The 20157-nt window shown below is 49.1% G+C and overlaps 1 protein-coding gene across 1 annotated transcript in view; it reads left to right on the forward strand.

Moving 5' to 3' along the window:
* Positions 1-20157, forward strand: part of DNAH2 (dynein axonemal heavy chain 2) — a 2945517-nt gene that overhangs the window by 2902614 nt on the left and 22746 nt on the right. Inside the window, exon 87 of the mRNA XM_085638712.1 lies at positions 8705-8855. Within this exon, the coding sequence (XP_085494838.1) occupies positions 8705-8855 (151 nt within the window). The remainder of the gene's footprint in view (positions 1-8704; positions 8856-20157) is intronic.

Raw genomic sequence — 20157 nt, forward strand, 5'->3', positions numbered from 1 at the left:
TGTTTTTGGTGCAGATCAAACCGAAGTGTCGACATGGCACACATCCCTGTGCACCAACACTGCCTATGGTATAGGGACGTCACCCCTCTAGCAGGCCTCACAGCCCTAAGGCAGGGTGCACCATCCTACAGGTGAGGGCATAGCTGCAGGAGGAATATGCCCCTGCAGTCTCTGTGCCATTTACAGACATTGTAAGTGCAGTAAAGCATAATTGAGCACATGGACTGGGAGTCTGACATTTCAAACTCCACAGCTCCATGATGGCTTTACTGAAAGCTGAGAAGTTTGGTTCTGATGCCAGTGTTGGATATATTATAAAATGCCAACTTCTAGTGTATTGGCTGACTGGTCCCCAATGGCCAGCCACCACCAGACAGGTTTCTAACCTCATCGGGTGATAGCCTTTGTGCTCTCAGAGGTTAGAAACTAAGCATTCTCTGGGTGGAGATGCTTCACACCTCCCCCTGGCAGGAACAGCAACACTTGGCAGTGAGCCTCAAAGGCTCTCACCTTGTGATGTGCTGATTTGGGCAACTCCAACTAGTGAAGATTCCCGCCCCCCCCCCTGTTCAAGCCCCACTTTTGGTGGCAGGACAGGCTGGAAAATTAGTAAGCCGAGGAGGAGTGTCCACCTAGGCTTGGCGCACCCCTAGGGTCGTCAGAAGCTGAGGAGAACCCCTCTCTTAGAAATTCGCCATCTTGAATTGGAGAGTTAAGCCCAATAGGAACAGGGATGTGCCCCTCCTGCCAAAGCAAGGCGGCACCCAAAAGGTGTAGGCAATCTAAACGACAGTAGCCATCAGCTACTGCCCCCCCCCCCCCCCACCATACAACGCCCTTTAATTTTGTATTTAAGGGCTCCCTGAACCTTGTTCCTCAGATACGACGGACTAAAGAAGAATTCCTCTGCCGGACCAGGAACTGAACCGCTGCAGAAAGAACCCCGCCACCTGTTGACGGTTCGACAACTGGACCTGCTATCCTTCCATAAACACTGCAAGGCCTCCAAGAAACTCCGGTGACCTTCTAGCCTTCAACCAATCTCCAAGAAACTCTCTTTGGGCTAGAGGCTTTAGTCCCGGCACCCCCCAGGCACAAAAACAGTAGTAGTTGAGGACCGACACTTGTCGACACAACTCATTTCTGCAAAAGAGCCCCAAGACTACAGCGGAAGAGGACCGACACTTGTGTCGACGCTACTCTGCCCTGCCAGAAGAAAGCACTGCCGCTGGACAGCCTCCATGACTCATAGGGATCCTCTCGGCTCAACGACCCAAACTGTACACAGCCCTGTTCCAGAGAGCATGTACCCTCCTTGAATTGGCCCTGTCGGCCTCCTCCTGCCCCTCCTGCTCAACCGTCGCCCCTCCAAACAGCCCAACATCAACAGAACTCCTCCATCCCCAGTGCATTTCCATCCCTATGACTGTGACTGCTGCGCTGGTGATGCCTACCCTCGATCTACAGTGACCCACTAACGACGACCGTAACTGTACTAGTGTTGCGGTTTACTGAATCGCATCCATCTCTATTGCTCTTCGCTGACCACAAGAGCAAACATGATTGCCGGTATCGACCGTCAGGGCGTAGATACTGAATCCCGCTCTGCTTCAGGGGGCCTCAGTCTCCATTGACTAACCTTGGACTCTGCAAACTCTGCACCGGGCTGCTCCAGTGCCGCTGGTGGTGCAGTATCTACCTTAAACTGACCCTTGCCCAGTGCCAGTCTAAACCCCCAAAGACTGGAAAAGTAAGTTATGTACTTACCTGCTGATGCTTAACCCTGTTCTCCTTCCTTAGGATTGCATTGCATTCTATCTGTTGAAAACAACTGTATATTTTTTTCAAGTACCCAGTGTTACTGTTTCTGATTGACAAGTACAAAAGAATTTCCAAGGCTGTAAAGCATTGTCACTTCCTGTTGAAAGTATTACCTCCCAGAAAAGTCTACTTTCCTGTAACTAAGTTTGACTTGGTTCCTACAATAAAAGTAACTGAAGTAATATTTTTGCAAAACATTGGGCTGGAGTTAGTCATTGAGTGTGTTCCTGTCTTGTATGAGTATGTAAAACAAATGCATTCACACTACCCTCTGATAAGCCTAAACTGCTCGACCACACTACCACAAATAGAACAGTTCGGTATTATCTACCTAAGCCTCTGTAAACCTCTAGGGCTTCATGGACTCTGTGCACACTATACCTTACTTTGGTATAGTATATACAGAGCCAGTGTCCCACAGTCATACCTTGAGGCACATCAGAATACATCCCCTTCAGCTTGCATAAACTACGGTCTCTTTTGCTTTGCAAATGGCCCCATATTATGTACAGGCAAAGCACAAAACCAAAATAGAGAAGTGTTTTCACTAGTTTTCTCTAGTATCAGCCCTCTTAACCAGTCCACCAGAAGCCCAACCAATTTCTGTGATAGTATAGGGGCATGGCAGAACTAAGGGTTGGCAAGGTAAGCATTTGCTCTAATCCTCCTTCTCCTCTCCCAGTCCACCCACAAAAGCTCTTTTCTTTCCCCTCAAGGAATCACACATGGCCTGTGGGGGAAATGGTTCACTCCACTTCAACGCTTGCCAAGCCATCACAACAGACTGGTGGGTCCTGCAAATCATACAAAAGGGTTATGCCCTACCTTTTTGTAGCCCCCACCACCCTTTATCCCTCCCATTCTTTCAGCCTACTCAGATCACTACCTTTGTATCTTGCAACAGGGGGTTTGAGCCCTTTTGAATAAAGAAACTGCGAAGTTAGCGCCAGAACAAGCAATTGTACAGGGTGATAGAGCGCTGGTCACCAGCTCAGGTTAAACACACACATACCTAAATACTCATCTGGGCCCAGACCATTCACACAAATGAGCTAGCAAACCCCGCTGTTATCAATTTTGAGTTTTGCCTGTAGTTTTGTTACACCTTTACCAAGTCTTACCAATTTGATCTCCTTAATAATTCCTTTCTCGATGAATCAAGTTTCTGAGATAGTTTAAGGTAGAAAATGACATTTAACTTAAACTTGAAATAACCACAAACTCAAAAGGTTTGAAAACCTTTATCTAAATTAATAATTTTGTGAGTCAGAATCAATCACAGCTTAAACACATTCTTCCAAGAGGCTAATTAAAGTCAAATGAAACAAAGTCAAAATAATGATCAATGAAGACGGTACCTGGAAAAAGAGAAAAAGAGAGAGAGAGCAGGTACAACGCAGAATTATATTTACCTAAGGTGATAGATGAACCCAACTCTTTGAAGATAGGCCAGATAGAATCTGCCAGGACAGGATGCAGACCGAGGATTGGACAGATTTGAATCTGGGAAGGTGACCTCTTCTAAATGCAACGCCGGCGTCACACCCCTCTCTGATACTACTCTCCTCGGGTGTCCCTCTGCCGAAATCCCCTTCTAGATGATTAGATTAGCGATCAGTATCTCAATTTCTCGAGCAGAGTTTCTGGCAGCAGCAGGGTCTACGACAGCGTCTCGGCCAGAGTCTGTAGCAGCATACGTGTTGGGTCAATGACGAGTCGGAATGATGGATCTGACAAGTCTGACAAAGTCTCTAGCTAACTTACCTCAATTATACTATTCTATATTCATGTACCTCCCCCTTAAATTGCAGTATTTGTGTTTTTCCCTATTCTGATTGGTCAGAGCGAGGAGGTGAGTCCATCACACCATATTACAAGTAATACTTTCACTGTGGACTATTGTTCTATGTTTCCGCCCCTTAATTTACTTTCCCATAGCTTTATTCCCACCCGCTTTTCACATTATGATCATTACAAGTTATACATTTTATTCAAAATTGTTGCTTTCGTCCAGTTCAGGGGTTTATTTTCCCAGGCGTCTTCGGCTCATGTGGCCTTGGCTGTGTTTCAAGTGTGTCATCCTAGTTTCTGGCAAGTTTCTATGCGCATGCGCGCGGATCCTGTGGGTAGGGATTTCAGTCACCCTCCAAGGCCTAAACGTGAACTAATAATAAAGTCAGAAAAAGACACGCTAGAATATGACAATAAATGATTTCACTGTATAACACTTATCTCTACTCTATCCCCATTTACTTATTCTAATCTTCTGCATTAGTGTTTAATAGAACTTACTATTTAGTTCAAGCAGTAGCATATGCGTTAACGTGAGTTTTAAGCGGCCATTTTTAAAGCTATTGCGCAGCTGCAAAGTTTTCCCACCAAGCAAAAGAATACGTCATACTACGTAGATGCAGTAGACGCATGCGCTATGAAGTTCCCGTGTTTTTGGCAGACATTTTAGGACACTCTGGTTACTTGTTAGTAATACACATAGGAAAGCTTCCCCTAGATACTGTATGTCGTGTATAATGCAATGTTAGTATTTACAAAACGTGTTGGTTACGTGGTTACATGTTATTTGAGAGGATTGTACACCATCAAGTTTCTTTAATACGAAACCTTGCTCCATCAAGGGCTGTTACTCCTCCAATTTTCGTGTGTTCAAGAAGATTGGCGGACTTCATCCCATTTTCAACCTCTGTATCATGAACACATTTCTCCACAAGAGAAATTCAAGATATTGTCCCTTGCAAAGGTCTTGTTGGCTCTGGAACTAGGAGATTAAATGGTATCCCACAACTTGCAGGGCATGTATTTTCATTTTGCAATTCTTTTGATGTGTGGCAAGCTCTACTCGTTACCATTTCGCAGTCCTCCAATCGGATTTCCATTGGTTCCTTGTGTTTTCACCCTTGGTGATGGCGGTGGTTAAGGCACATCTTTGCAGTATTCTTGTAGCTTGATAATCGGCTGTTAATGGCATTCTTGCTGCATCTGGTCTTGTACCATCTGAATCCCACAGCGGTCCTGCTGTTCGACGTGGGGTTTTCCATCAATATACCCAAGTTTCATTTGGAGCCCTCAGAGCATTTTCCTTTCATCTGTGCAGTGCTGGACAAGACATCACTCCCGGCCTTTCCATCTCCCCCTAGAATTTGAAAGATTCAAAATATGATTCAGGTATTACGAGAGGGATCTCTTCTCCTGGCCCTGACAGCCCTTTATGCATCCATCTAATCACTCACGTTTGCTGGCAAATTTACTCCCGTCAGTCTCTACCTTCAGTGGTTTCATCATTGAAGCACACAGGCTAACAATGTTTAGATCACCACATTTGGGTGGGGTGCACATCTCGAGGATCTGAAGAACAGATTACTTTGATCTTCAGCAGAGCAGAGATTCCATATCAATCTTCTCAAGCTGCAGGCAATATGCTTGTTACTGAAGATGTCCCTGCCCTCCATTCGTGGTTTGTCCAAATTCCTACATATAATACCACTGCAGTGTAGTATGTCAATAAGCAAGGTGGTGTGGGATCACATCCTCACTGCTGAGAAGCTATAAGATTGTGGGCTTGGCTCAGGCTCACAGAATCTGTCCGGTTGGCAACCACTTGGCAGGCTCCCTAAATGCGTCGCCTGAAGACCTGAGTCGAAGTCCTCTAGCTGGTAATAAGGCACGTCTGCATTCGAAGGTAGTGCATTACATCTGCAGGGAGATCTAGGGGACATTTTTCATTTTAGATGGGGCTTTTCCCCATAATATGCAATTATGCAGTCCTTCCATGATTCCTAGTGTCCAGGGGAAGCTGCTTTTGATGTTTCTATTACCATATCTTATCTTCCTAGCCAAATATTGATTTCAATTGTTATGTATTAACTTACACTTGATCAAAAACCCTTTTGGTTTTCCTTTTTTTCTTAGAGAGCCTTACAAAGAGCTTTCCCCTGGTTTAGAACATCAGGAGAAGTGTGGCTCAATGGTTAGAGTGGCAGACCTCGATGCAGAGCACTGGTCCGGGACCAGGGTTCGATTCCCGTCGCGGCAGGGTCTCGGGCTATATATTCCGCGGACCGGATATTCTCGCCTCAGTGCCTATTCTAATCATGGGTCCCACGCTGCAACTCTGGGCAATAGCTTGCTTAATCTCCACAACGGCGCCAACAGCGCTGGGATGCCTGGCCTCACCATGGGGGTGCCCAGGAGTGGACACCTCACATGGAAAGCCAGGAAGGGTTCCTTCAGCGGTATGAGTACAGCGCTGAGATACCCATAGTGGTGATCGGCGCTATATAAATACCTACACATTTACATCTCCTCCGCTGGAGTTGAATACTGTTCTTTATGAGTTGATAGCTTCGCCTTTGAAGCCCAAGCATATACCTTCCATCCAGCTGCTCTCCTGGAAATCTGCCAATTTTAATCGTTTGGTTCTAAGAAAAAAAGGCATTATATTTTCTAGGCACTATCCATCTTCTACCCAAAACCATGTTTCCCAGTGATTTGATGTTAAAAGAGCTATATTTCCCTATCACTATCCGTGTACTTCCAAAATTCCCCTGTCAAACGAAAAGAGCTCTCACACACACTTGAGGTTAAAAAACCTCTCCATTATTATGTAAACAAAAGAAAATATATCTGAAAGTCAAAAGAGCAGTTTGGTAACTGTGGGCAACATCTAAGTATCCACTTTGGCCTCACCAGTGCCCCTTGGATGTTCACGAAATTGATGGCTGTGGGCACAGCATACATTCAGAGGTTGGGAGAACCAGTCTTCCCTTACCTTGCCGAATGGCTGTTGAAAGTGGGTTCTCCATAGTCCATTGTGAACCACTTCCAGCTGACAGCAACCCTCACCTTGCTGGGGTTCACAACCAATGTGCCAAAATCACACCTGACTCCTTCGCAGAAGTTCCCTTTCTTCAGAGGTTGCCTTTCTGGGTACGGTGCACTTTCGGGCCTTCCTTCAGGATCAAGGATTCCAGGACAATTGGGATATGATCTAGACTTTTTAGCCTTTGTCCTGGATCTCAGTGCAGTGACTGAGGTTTCTTGGTCTGTTGGCCTCCTGTATTCTGCTGCTCGACCATACCAGATGGCATGTGTAGGCTCTGCAATAGCATCTGAAGTCTCAGTAGACCCAGCACCAAAGGAACTTTTCAGATTCCATTCAGGTTTCGAAGGAGACTATAAAAGATCTGCAATGGTGGCTGCTCTATTGCAATTGGACCAGCAGCAGACCACTCTCCCTACCACACCCAGAGCTGAAGGTGGTGACAAACGTATCACTACTGGGTTAGGAAAGTCAACTGCGAGATTTGGAGATCAGAAGACTCTGATCTTCAGACCCGTCTCCACAACAGCCTATTGGAGTTGCAGGCCATATGCCTTTGCACTGAAAGCCTTAATGCTGCTCATCGAGTGGAGACTTGTTCAGGTCCTCACAGACCACACCACAGTCATGTGGTATTACAACAAACACAGCATGGTGGATTCTCTGGCTCTGTGAATGGAGGCTCTGCGCCTCTAGAACTGTCTTAATCCTCAGGGTACTTAACAGATTGTACACCACCTGGCTGGATCTTTAAATGCCATGGTGGACAAACTCAGCTGGAGATGCCTTCCGGATCACAAATGGCAGCTACATTAGAAAGTGGCCCTGGGTGTCTTTCAGTGATGGGGAGAACCTTGGCTCGATCTCTTTACCATCACCGAGAGCGTGGAGTGTCAACTCTTTTGCGTGTTGGAGTTTCCAAGAAGGCTCTCTCTGGGAGGTGCATTCCACCCAGAGTGGAGAATGGGACTCCTGTATGCTTTCCTGAAGTTACTGCTTCTGCACGAGTTCTGAAGAAGATCAGAAACGAATAGGTCAAAGTCATCCCAGTTGCTCCGGAATGGGCCAGGAGAATGTAGTAACCAGAACTTTTGGGCATGAGCATCTGTCCTCCGTTAAGGCTAATGCTTCGGGAGGGTCCTGTCACAGCACCAGGCCAAGGTCCTTTACATCTCTGTGTGTGGACATCGAGCTACAGCACTTGACTGCATTTGATCTACCTCCCAAAGTAGTGGCTGCCATCCTGACAGCTAGACGTCCTTCGACCAAGTCGGTTTAAGCCAGACGATAAGACAAGTTTGTGGCTAGGTGTAGCACACACAACAAGGATCCATTGCAGGCAAGACTGTTGAATGGGATGATGTTTTTGCCTTGGGCCCAACAAGGACTTGCAGTGGACACTGTTAAATGTTACCCGTTGTCCTGTTCAGCTTTTTTGTGTTTACTGGACCAGCTTTCCTGTTCAAATCTTCTGTTGTGATTCATTTACTCAAATTTGTTGCACATGTTTCCTCTGGCACTTGTAGACACCCTACAGGTAAAAAACTGCTGTTAGAGTAGTATCCACTGAAAAGAGTGTTATCAAAGGTTACTTGTTCTTCCAGGTAAGTGTAGTAATCATTCAGTAGCAGAAAAGCAACCTTTACAGCCATATAAATATGTGCTTTTATTAGTTAGAATTGCATACCGCTTATCTGGCGATAAGTGCACACATTTACAAGACACTGTGGTCTAATTCGGTTCTGACTTTAGAGCAGACACACAAATGAATTGTAGTTTTCCAAGAGCCAAAAAGTCATGAAGCAGTATTTCCTCACTTGTCACTCTTTCGTCAGTGTCTATCATTTTGGAAGAACTCCTGGGTGTGAAGTACAGTGGTAAAGAAGCTCGAATGATGCAGGACTATGCTGTGACACCCTATGTTCTGTTTGCTGTTGTGTGTAACTGTCTGTGGTCTGTTTCTGACACTAAAGTTTACCCCAGTGCAGTGCCTGATAAATTATGTGGCTTGTGCTCTGCCTATCTCTGACTAGTGCTTCCTGTTTTTAGGATGGAGTATGGATACGAGGTCTGTACCTGGAAGGAGCCGGGTGGGACAAGAAGAATGCGTGTCTCCTGGAGGCTGAGCCAATGGAGCTAGTGTGCCCTGTTCCATGCATCCATTTCAAGCCAGTTGAGAACAAGAAGAAAAGTGGAAAAGGTAACTTTTTGCCTTAACACGTGCACACACATACAACATACCATACCTATTATTATGAGGACCGGCCATATACCGTAATGAAGTGTGTAATTACTACTCTAACTCCACAAGCGCTTTGATAGTAAGGTAGCTTATAAAGAGGACCAAGGTAAATATAATTGCATTTTTAGTTTTTTGATACACTTGCTGGAAAGTGCCAAAACACACTACGGGGATCGGTCCTCATTACGCACCAGTCCTCACAAAGATCGTGTTTGTCTGGTTCTGTCAGACTGATTCAGTTCTTACAGCGTGGGTTATCCATCCCTCCCTCTCCACGCGCTCACACTCACTTACACTCAAAAACCCAAAAGTGAACGTGAAGCTAGTTACATCTGGTTGTAACACCTCAACATATATTTTTAAAAACTCAGGAATTCACCTAAAAAGCATAGTTAAAGTGCAGTTATGATAACAAAGTAAAACAAAATCCATATTCAATCAATCAATCATTCAAGGGTTTATAAAGCGCACTACTCACCCGTGAGGGTCTCAAGGCGCTGGGGGGTGGGGGGGGGGGGCAGCTCCGGTTTAGTCGCAGCTTGGGATTAGTCGAAGAGCCAGGTCTTGAGGTCCTTTCTGAAAGTGCGCAGGGTTGGGGAGCGTCTGATGTTCATGGGGAGCTCGTTCCAGGTCTTGGCTGCGAGCTAGGAGACGGCTCTCCCGCCTTTTCTGTTTCTGCAGATGCGGGGGACCTCTGCCAGGGCGAGGTCGGCGGAGCGGAGGTTCCTCTTGGGTATGTGGAAGGACACTCTCTCATTGAGGTATTTGGGTCCGATGTTGTTGAGGGATTTGTAGGCGTGGGTCAGGAGCTTGAAAGTGACCCTCTTCTCGACGGGGAGCCAGTGGAGGTCTCGAAGGTATTGTGTCATGTGGTCGTGGTGCGGAGTCCCGAGGACAAGTCTGGCAGCGGCGTTCTGGATGGTCTAGAGTCTGTGTAGTAGAACTCTGTTGAGTCCGGCATATAAGGCATTGCCGTAGTCCAGTCTGCTGGTTATGAGCGCGTGAGTGACGGTCTTTCTGCAGTCATGGGGGGATCCATTTGAAGGTCTTGCGGAGGATGCACAGGCAGTTGAAGCTGGTGGAAGCGACAGCATTTATTTGGCGGTTCATGGAGAGGGAGGAGTCGAGGATGATGCCGAGGTTTCGTGTGTGGTTTGTAGGGATGGGTGGATTCCCGAAGGTGGAGGGCCACCAGGTGTTGTCCCAGGCGGAGGTGCAGGGTCCGAGGATGAGGACCTTGGTCTTCTCTGAGTTAAGCTTCAAACAGCTGTCCTTCATCCAGGCTGCCACGTTCTTCATTCCTTCCTGGAAGTAGTCTGGTGTCTTCGGGATTCTTTGTGAGCGAGACGATGAGCTGGGTGTCGTCGGCGTAGGATACAATGCTGAGCCCATGCTGTCTCACGATGGTTGCGAGGGGGGCCATGTAAATGTTGAAGAGCGTGGGGCTGAGCGATGATCCTTGGGGTACTCCGCAGTCGATATCGGTGGGTTCAGAGATGAAGGGAGGGAGTCTGATCCTCTGGCTTCTGCCGGAGAGAAAGGATCAGATCCAGTCGAGGGCGGCTCCTTGTATCCCGCGTCATGAAGTCTGTCTGCGAGAGTGCGGTGAGAAACGGTGTTGAAAGCTGCGGAGAGGACTAGCAGGATGAGGGCCACGGTGTGACCCTGGTCGAGTAGCATGCAGATGTCATCAGTGGCAGCGAGGAGGGCTGTCTCGGTGCTGTGGTTGCTGTGGAATCCAGACTGTGAGGCATCTAGGATGGAGTTCTCTTCGATGAAGGTGGTCAGTTGGGCAAGTCATTGTTAGGAACACATTCTATAACTCGCACAACAGCCATGAAAAGAATAACTTGCACACCAAATACAATGCCTATGTCTACATAATATTTATCAAACAGCAGCACATAAATACAAAATATAAATAAAGGAAATACTTTAACTAACCAGTAAATGAATTCAAATTCCTAGTTGCATCTGAAAAATTGTAAGCGTATTGTGATGTGCAGTCTCACCTGTAAGATGATTTACAATATTTGTAATTGCATCAGTTTCATTATGGGTGGGGTCATGAGCATTGCTTTTGATGTGCAAAAAAGGTTGTACATTGGGGCCTCAAAATGCTGTCCATCGGCCTAAAGTATTGCTCTTCCCAACATCTCTGCAAGTCCCAGAAACCTGTCAATCTTAAACTAAAAAATTAGTAATCTGGCTCCCAAATCTGTCAGTATAGTTCAAATATATACCACACCATTGAAGTGACCTAGTACAAGAATTCTGGTTCAGCATGCTCATGGTGACAGGAAATGTGTCTGCTTCACTCAGATGCCAGCTTCTAGCTACAAGTGTCAAAACCATGATCTGGAATTCCACATCAATTTTCTTATTAAGCACAGTAAGGAATAAAGTTACGAACCTGTAACTCTAGTTCTCCAGCTCTCATAGATTCACTTAAATTATTTCCTGACGTTAAACTGGTAACCCTCGTTACACAATATTAGCTTTTCAGCGTACATTACACTCAATAACATTGAACTTTGAATAGACCACATTGTAAATGACTCAAACGTGAGCCAATCAGGAACAAGCACACACAGCCCTCTCCCTGACAGACACTTTCATCTACCAGATGTTCTAACCCATTAAGTGATCTATTCCCTAACTCAAGTCTCATGAAAGGGTAAGTGGGCATGTCGCATGTGAATCTTTGAAAGACGCCAATGCTGGAGAACTGGAGTTACACATAAGTATCTTTTTTCCTACTCTAGTTTTGAATCTTTTATAGATTCAAGTGATTAAATGAAGATTACCAAAGCAGTCTATTGAAAAATTAGTAGAAGGTGGAAATCATACTTCCCTTAATTGAAAAGGTTTCTAAGCACTGCTAGTCCCACAGCTGTTAATCTTCATATTGATACAGTAGTGCTTCGTCAAAGCATTTGTCGTCTTCCATGCAGCTGGTTTACAAATATCCTTAAGTGTAATTCCTGCAAACAGGGCTGTTGTAGACTTTATTGCCCCAGTTGAATGAGCTCTGACTGACGTTGTAAGAGGTTAGCCCATGGATGAAGGAGCTGATGTAATGCAAGACACATTCCATCTCTTCAGAGTTAGTTTAGTTATTGGTTTTTACTGGTTAGGAGGACCAAAATCTATCATTTCTATGGTCTGTTTAAAGGAAGTCTTTCAAGTTGAGGATGTAAACTATCTGAAAGAAACACGTTAGTTAGATTCCTTACCTTAGAATATCCCACCGGCGTCAGGCTGAATCCGGAAAGATTTTTCGTCAGCAATACCCTTGCGCGTCGCTAGGCGTCGTCTGCGGCTCTCCATCCGTCGGCGGCGTCGTGAATGCCGGGATGGCGTTGTCGGAGTACTTAGACACCGCCCTCGCGCGCTGACGTCAGTTCTTCTTTTTTCCACGCCAGTAAGCGCAGATCCGGGAAGAGCATACCCTTTTAGTCACTTTTTTACTAAACTTTTTGAGCTTTTTTGGTTCCTATTTCGAGTCGACCTCAACTCCTGGTGCCGGTAGGGATGCCCAGGTTCTAGCCGTGCGACGCCTGTCACCGCCTGATGTCAGTCACGGATCACCACCGCCGGTGTCACCACTGCCTTGGGGCCGACCACGATGCCGAGTCGTGCCTCGACTGCCGGGCCTTGACCTCGAAGGCTAGGCGGGAGCGGGTCCGCAAGCTGCTCGAGAACCGTCAGTCGGCTTCGCGCTGCTCAAGGTCCCGGTCGAGGAGGAGGTCGAGGGATGGGTCGCGGAGCCGCAGCCATCACCACTCGTCGGGGCCAAGTCCTCGCATTCCGGTAAGTCAGGCACAGCAAGAAATCAAAGAGACGACATCGCTCTTCTGACTCCCCTCGCCGGTCGCGCGACTCGGCTGAGGGTCCGGGTGGCAACACCCGCGCGGCTCCGTTGGAGCCACAAGAGTAGCGTCCGGTCCCATACCCTCCGGTCCCTGGGCCCGATGCGACTCCGACGGAGATCCAAGACTTCCTCATGGCCATGAGGAGTCTCGCTCCGCCATCGAGGCCTGCCGGCGCGCCTTCGGACCCCGCAGGTCCGACTGGGGGGGCCTAGCGAGCCGGCAGCTCCGGCGCCGTCGTCGACATCGGTCCCGACGCCACAGGCCCCCGGGGGATCCAGGCCTGGATCCCAGTCGACGCCGGTCGACCTTACGACCCCTCCACCGGCGCCGACCCCTTCGGTGCCGCCCCCGGCACCGTCTTCGGATGACGTCGTCCCCAGGTTTAGTCCCGGTCCGGGCCCGGCGTCGGAGCAGCGCCGCCCGGCGCCGTATCCGGTGCCGATGGATGACAGATTCATCTACCGCCCGGCTCCGACCTTTCCACCTGTCTACCAGGAGTCGGATGATGGGGACGACTGGGAGGGGTCTGAGGACCCTCTGGCACAGCAGTGTCAGTTATCTCAGGACTGGGCAGAAGAGCTGGGGGATGCCAGTGGTCTTGACACCTCCCCTGACACTGGCTTCATCTCTCCTCCTTCCGGGGCTACGGAGGAGGGTGCTACCTATTCTGTGGTGCTGCGCAGGGCTGCCGAGGCTCTTCAGCTAGAGCTCCCTGCAGTGGCCGTGAGGACTAACCTCCTCACTGAAGTGCTTCAACCGCCGGTAAGCTCCTCAGAGCCTCTGCTGCAGTTCAATGAAGCACTGATGGACGTTCTGATGGGCACCTGGTCCAAGCCCTCCACAGTCCTGTGGACTGTAACGTAGCCCGGGGCAACCGCCCTGCACCGGGCGACCCCAGCTTTCTGTCGGTGCACCCCACGCCTGAGAGCCTGGTTATCCAGGCCTCTACCTCCCAGACCGCCTTTTCATCTGCTCCCCTGGATCGGGAATCCAAAAGGTTGGAACCGTTTGGAAAGAAACTGTTCTCCTCCCTTAGTTTGGGGTTGCAGTCTATCAACACCGCGTGCCTTTTGGACCGTTACACCCACTCTTTGTGGGATACGGTGGCGGACGTGCTGCCCCAGTGTCCGGAGGAGACCCAGACACGGCTCGCCCAGGCTCTTGCCGAGGGGCGGGATGCGGCACGTTACTCGATACGCCTGGCTGAGGTCCACGAATTTCTCCGGGGATGTCCAGAGCACCCTCATGGACATGCCCTTCGATGGCCGTCGCCTCTTTGGCGACAAGGCGGATAGTGCGCAGGAGCGCTTTAAGGGCTCCAGGGCTACGGCCAAGTCCTTGGGCCTCTCGGCCCCACGCCCGCTAACTTCCGCTTTTCGCCCCTTTTGTGGCCAAGGAAGGGGCACCCCCTCACGTCCGTCTAGCCACAGGCCGCAGAACCAGCCTCAACGCGGTTGCGGACGTGGATTCCGCCGAGGCGGAGCGGGGGGACAGAGAGCCGGTCAGCCCACATCTACCCCAGCAGCATCTGCCTCAAAGCCTTCCTAGTCCGAGCTTTCAGGCCCATTCAACGCCAGTGGGAGGCAGAGTTCGCCATCACCTGCTCCACTGGCGTACCATCACATCGGACAAGTGGGTGCTGCAAATCGTCCGAAGGGGCTACTCCCTCCCCTTCGAGGCGACCCCTCCAGCCATGCCACTGCAGTGCCACCGCATGTCGGGGGATCACTTGCAACTACTGCAGGAGAAAGTTACGGCCCTCTTGGCCAAGTGGACCATCGAGCACGTTCCTGGCCCAGAGGTAGGTCGGGTTGTTATTCCCACTACTTTCTGGTTCCCAAGAAGGGCAAAGGGGGCCTACGCCCTATCTTGGACCTCAGGAGCGTCAACGCCTTCCTCCGGAAGGAGAAGTTAAAGATGCTCACCTTAGCTCAGGTTCTGGCTGCCCTAGACCCTGGAGACTGGATGGTAGCGTTGGACTTGCAGGACGCTTATTTCCACATCCCCGTCCTGCCAGCCCACCGACGTTACCTGCGGTTCACGGTAGGCCACGAGCACTTTCTGTTCACCGTGCTCACCTTCGGCCTCACCAGTGCCCCTTGGGTGTTCACGAAAGTGATGGCGGTGGTTGCAGCTCATCTGCACAGATTAGGGGTTCCAGTCTTCCCCTATCTCGACCACTGGTTGTTGAAGGCGGGCTCGCCCCAGGCAGTCGTCTCCCACCTCCAGACTACGGCCGACCTCCTGCATTTACTGGGGTTTTCCATCAGCGTGCCGAAGTCGCATCTGAGTCCCTCGCAGAAGCTCCTTTTCATCGGAGCGGTTCTGGACTCGGCGCAGTTCCAGGTCTATCCTCCGGAACAGCGGGTTCGGGATATTCAGGCTCTGATTTCGATCTTTCAGCCTTTATCCCGGGTTTCGGCCAGGTTGGTGCTGCAGCTACTGGGTCTGATGCCCTCCTGCATTCTGCTGGTACTTCATGCCAGGTGGCGGATGCGGGCTCTGCAGTGGGACCTGAAGTTTCAGTGGGCCCAGCATCGGGGCAACCTGTCCGACCATGTCTTGATCTCAGAGGGCACTGCAAGACAGTTCCAGTGGTGGCTCACGGTCCGCGATTGGGTCAGTGGCAGATCCCTCTCCCTACCCCAACTGGAGCACGTAGTGGTGACGGATGCGTCCCTCCTGGGATGGGGGGGCAACATGGGAGAGGCGGAGATCAGAGGCCTCTGGTCTCCGGCGGAGTCCCGGCTCCATATCAACCTATTGGAGCTGCGGGTGATCCGACTTGCACTGAAGGCATTCCTTCCCTCTCTTTGGGGAAGTGTAGTGCAGGTGTTCACGGACAACACCACCGCCATCTGGTATTGCAGCAACCAGGGCGGGGTGGGGTCGTGAACCCTTTGTCAGGAGGCTCTGTGCCTCTGGACATGACTGGAACATCAGGGCATCACCCTGGTGGATAAACACCTGGCAGGCTCTCTGAACGCCAGGGCGGACAAACTCAGCCGCCGGTGCATGATGGATCATGAATGGCGTGGCACAAGGACTCTTTCGGCAGTGGGGAGAGCCTTGGTTAGATCTATTCGCCACTGAAGAGAACGTGCAGTGTCATCAGTTCTGCGCGTTGGAATTTCCAAGGCGGCACTCGCTCGGAGACGCTTTTCGTCGCGAGTGGAGTTGCGGTCTGTTGTACGCCTTTCCGCCTATACCACTTCTGCCCAGTGTGCTGAAGAAGATGAGGCGCAACCGGGCCCAAGTCATCCTAGTGGCTCCGGATTGGGCACGAAGATACTGGTATCCCGAGCTACTCAGTCTATCACTCGATCCCCCGGTTCGACTGCCTCTTCAGGAGGACCTTCTGTCGCAGCAGCAGGGGATGGTCCTCCACCCGAACCTGTCCAGCCTCCACCTCCATGCGTGGAGATTGAGCGGCGACAGTTGATGCCATTTGACTTGCCTTCTGAAGTCTGTGATGTCATTCTGGCAGCCAGGTGTCCCTCCACTAAAACGGTATACGTCTGCAGGTGGAACAAATTTGTGGCATGGTGCACAGCAAAGGCTGTGGATGCCTTTTCCGCCCCTCTTTCTAAGGTTCTCCTCTTTCTTCTTTCCCTGGCCCAGCAGGGCTCTGCTCTGGGCACCCTCAAGGGATATCTTTCAGCTATTTCTGCTTTCTTACGGCTTCCTGATCAGCCTTCTCTTTTCAAATCCCCTGTTATTGCTCGATTCTTTAAAGGCATTACTCATATGTTTCCTCCTGTCCCTTTCGTAATGCCTCAGTGGGATTTGAACCTGGTGTTAACCTATCTGATGTGCGCTCCCTTTGAGCCAATTTTCCTCTTCGTCTTCTGACTATTAAGACTGCTTTCCTGGTTGCCATCACCTCTGCTAGACGGGTGAGTGAGCTCCAGGCTCTATCTTCTAAGCCTCCTTTCCTTTCTGTCCATCCGGACAAGGTTGTTCTCAGGACTCGTCCTTCCTTTCTCCCTAAGGTGGTAACTGCTTTTCACATCGGTCAGTCTGTTATACTGCCTACCTTCTTTCCGCCCCCGCATCCCTCGAAAGAGGAAGAGAGGCTCCACCGTCTGGACCCAAAACGAGCGATGTCCTTCTATCTGGACCGCACGAAACAGTTCTGGGTGGACGACCAACTTTTGTTGGCTATGTGGGCGCTAAGAAGGGGCGGGCAGTGCACTAGCGAACCATCTCTCAGTGGGTCGTTTTGTGCATTAAGGCCTGTTATTCCTTGGCTAAGAAGGACCCTCCTGTGGGGCTGAGAGCCCATTCCACCCGGGCCACAGCGGCTACTGCTGCTCTGGGACGGGGAGTCCCTCTGCAGGACATTTGTCAGGCAGCAACGTGGGCCTCGCTGCACATGTTTGCCAAGCATGACTGCCTGGACAGCCAAGTCTGGAGAGACGGCTTCTTTGGCCGTTTCATTCTCCAGGACTTCCTGGTGTGATCTTGGTTCGCAGACCCACCACCGGGGTTGGTATTGCTGGGGTATCTATTCTATGGTAAGGAATCTAACTAACATGTTTCTTTCAGATGAACAAGTTACTTACCTTCGGTAACGATATATCTGTAAGAAACATTAGTTAGTTAGATTCCTTACTGCCCCACCCATCCTCCCCGCTCTGCAAACTGATATCTAGGGTTAAAGTCATCCCTTTCAGGGCCCTAGATTCATGGCACCAGTGTCGGTCTCTTCCATGGTTCTGCGTTCCTGGCGCGGAAAGCTATGTACAAGAACTGACGTCAGCGCGCGAGGGCGACGTCTAAGTACTCCGACAACGTCATCCCGGCGATCACGACGACGGACGCGGAGCCGCAGACGACGCCTAGCGACGCGCAAGGGTATTGCTGACGAAAAATCTTTCCGGATCCAGCCTGACGCCTGGGGATATTCTAAGGTAAGGAATCTAACTAACTAATGTTTCTTACAGATATATCGTTACTGAAGGTAAGTAACTTGTTCTTTAGGTACCTCTTGATGTCGAGGGAATGTAGCACCCTCTAAGCTGGCGCTATTGAATTTGGAATAAAATGTAGAAAGCAAAATATTCTGGTTCAAATCGAATGTTGTCAGCACTTTAGAGATAAATTTAGGTTTCATTCTCAATATAACTGTCTGTTGAGAAATGTAGGAAAGGTTCCTTGCATGAGAGAGCCTACATTTCACTTACTCTCATGACAGTTAGCAAGAAACCAGTCTTCCAAGAGAGGAGCTGTATGGTTGCCTTGTGAATATGCTCAAATGGTGTATGCATTTAAACTGCTAGGACTGTATTTAACTCCCATTCAGGCGCCAATTCAACTTTAGGAGGAACATTCTAAATAGACCCTTAAATTCTTCAATGAAGCTTTCTGAATATAATGATTTTCTGTTTGGAAATCTCAAAAATCATAATGTTCCAGCTAAATGGACTTTAATGGATACATATGATAAACCAGTATTGCCCAGTTTCAACATACAGATAAGGTAGAAACTGTAAAGGAGACATTTCCAGCACGTTTGGTTTCTCTTTTTTCAACCATTCAATGAAACATTTTCCTTTCATATTGAATCTCTTTATGATTGGTGCAGCTGTGGCTGCTTGTAGTACCATCTCAAAGTTCTCAGATAGTGGCAAATGCCCGAACTCTAGGTTTTGAGGAGCCAGGCTGTCAGCTGAAGAGATTGTGGGTTGTGGTGTAAAACCTTTCCTTGTTTTTGAGACTAGGCAGATGTCCAGGTTGAATTGTACTGGAGTCTACACTGATAGGCTCCCAGGCTCTGAGAATAGATTTTGGTATGCCCATACAGTACCAATTAAAATCTCCTGCCATTGTTCCATCTGCATGTTGTCTAATACTCAGGGTACCTGAGGTATTTGTGGAAAGACATAGAGAAACTTCGAATCCAGCTAATCACAAGCACATTCCTTTCTGATCCCAGCCAGCTCCACGGCCGGACTGGTAACACAAACTAGCTCTGGCAATTGTGCTGTACCAGCCCCGGATGGGGGGGTGCTATTGAGAATCAGCACTGCTGTCGCTTTTGTTACAAGTGGACAATATTGCAGCACTGCTGCAAAGTCAGCCCCTAGTAAATAAAATGTCCCCCATCGCTCAAAAAATGGCTCACACCCTTCCAGCCCACCAGGAAAATGCCTGATGCCTGCTACGGCCAGTCCAGCCCTGGCCAGCTCCATCTGCTTCAAAATTTGTAGCACTTCTTATTCTGGTGCATTGCGAACATGTCCTAGAGAGGAGTTTCCCATCTCTGAAGCAATAGCTGCAGCTGCCTGTAGTTTATCTTCTACTCGTGCAAGTCCAAATTTTCTCTGCAGCTCAGCTAATTACCACGCCTCTGGGGTTAGACTAATGTATTTGATACGCTAACAAGGCTACATCATAAGAGCAGCCAATGTGCTTTAAATTGGCTGGCAGGAAGTGCCTGCGCTGCTGATAAAGCATAAGCCAGAGCAAATGAATTGTCTCATTGACACTGTGAGCTGGGCTAGGAGGGATCACGAGCACTCTGCTGTTGCTTTGTTTTATTTACAGTAAGAGACAAAAGGTCTGGCTTTGACGTCTGATCAAGTCCGGCCAGCCTCAGTCTCACTGAGGGTGACATAAAGTACACAAAAAGGTGATGGGTGGAATGCTTCAATTATTCCAAGCCACTGGTCTTACTAGGGCCGCATCATTATTATCCATTGTTATTTTGCACACCTAGTCACCTCAGTTTGGACCCAGCTATATGCAAGTCAGTCTTGACCCTGCTCCAATCAGAACAGTCCAGCCTGAACTGCCAAGCCAGTCCCATACACTGGAACCAGGCTGTACCCAGCTGATGAGCCCATAACTAGTGTGAAACCAGTCCTAGGTTGCTTGTGTTTCGGTTCAGGGTGGACCTGGCTTGCCAGATCGGATTGTTCCCATGAGGAGCAGGGTCAATTCATACTTTTTAATTATTTTTTTTAACAGAGTTCTATATAAGGCTAGTTGCATATGGCTGGGTCCAAACTGAGGTAGCACGGTAAGCAGAAGAGCAATGTGTTGGGATGCTATCCCGAGCGATTGCCATGGTTAGACAAATTGAAAGCATTCCTACCATCACCTTCTGTGTGTTTCAGTCTCCCTGGGCACATCAGATGGCCAGTGATGCATGGTGACATGTGGTACTGAATTCATAAAGAACTACAGCTGTCTTGATCAGAAGCCTGGCACTGCAGCCCCACCTGGTGGATCCCGCAGCGCCTTGTCTTCTGTTGTTTGCCAGCAATGAACCATGCCACCTCCAAGCACGCAGCAGATTACTAGCCCAGAGACAGAGGTAGCTTTCTGTTATTTTCTGTGCAGCCAGTTGTGCCCCCACCAGAAAAGTCAGCTGATCATAT

The sequence above is a fragment of the Triturus cristatus genome, chromosome 12, assembly GCF_964204655.1.
Source record: "Triturus cristatus chromosome 12, aTriCri1.1, whole genome shotgun sequence".
NCBI classification, from domain to species: domain Eukaryota; kingdom Metazoa; phylum Chordata; class Amphibia; order Caudata; family Salamandridae; genus Triturus; species Triturus cristatus.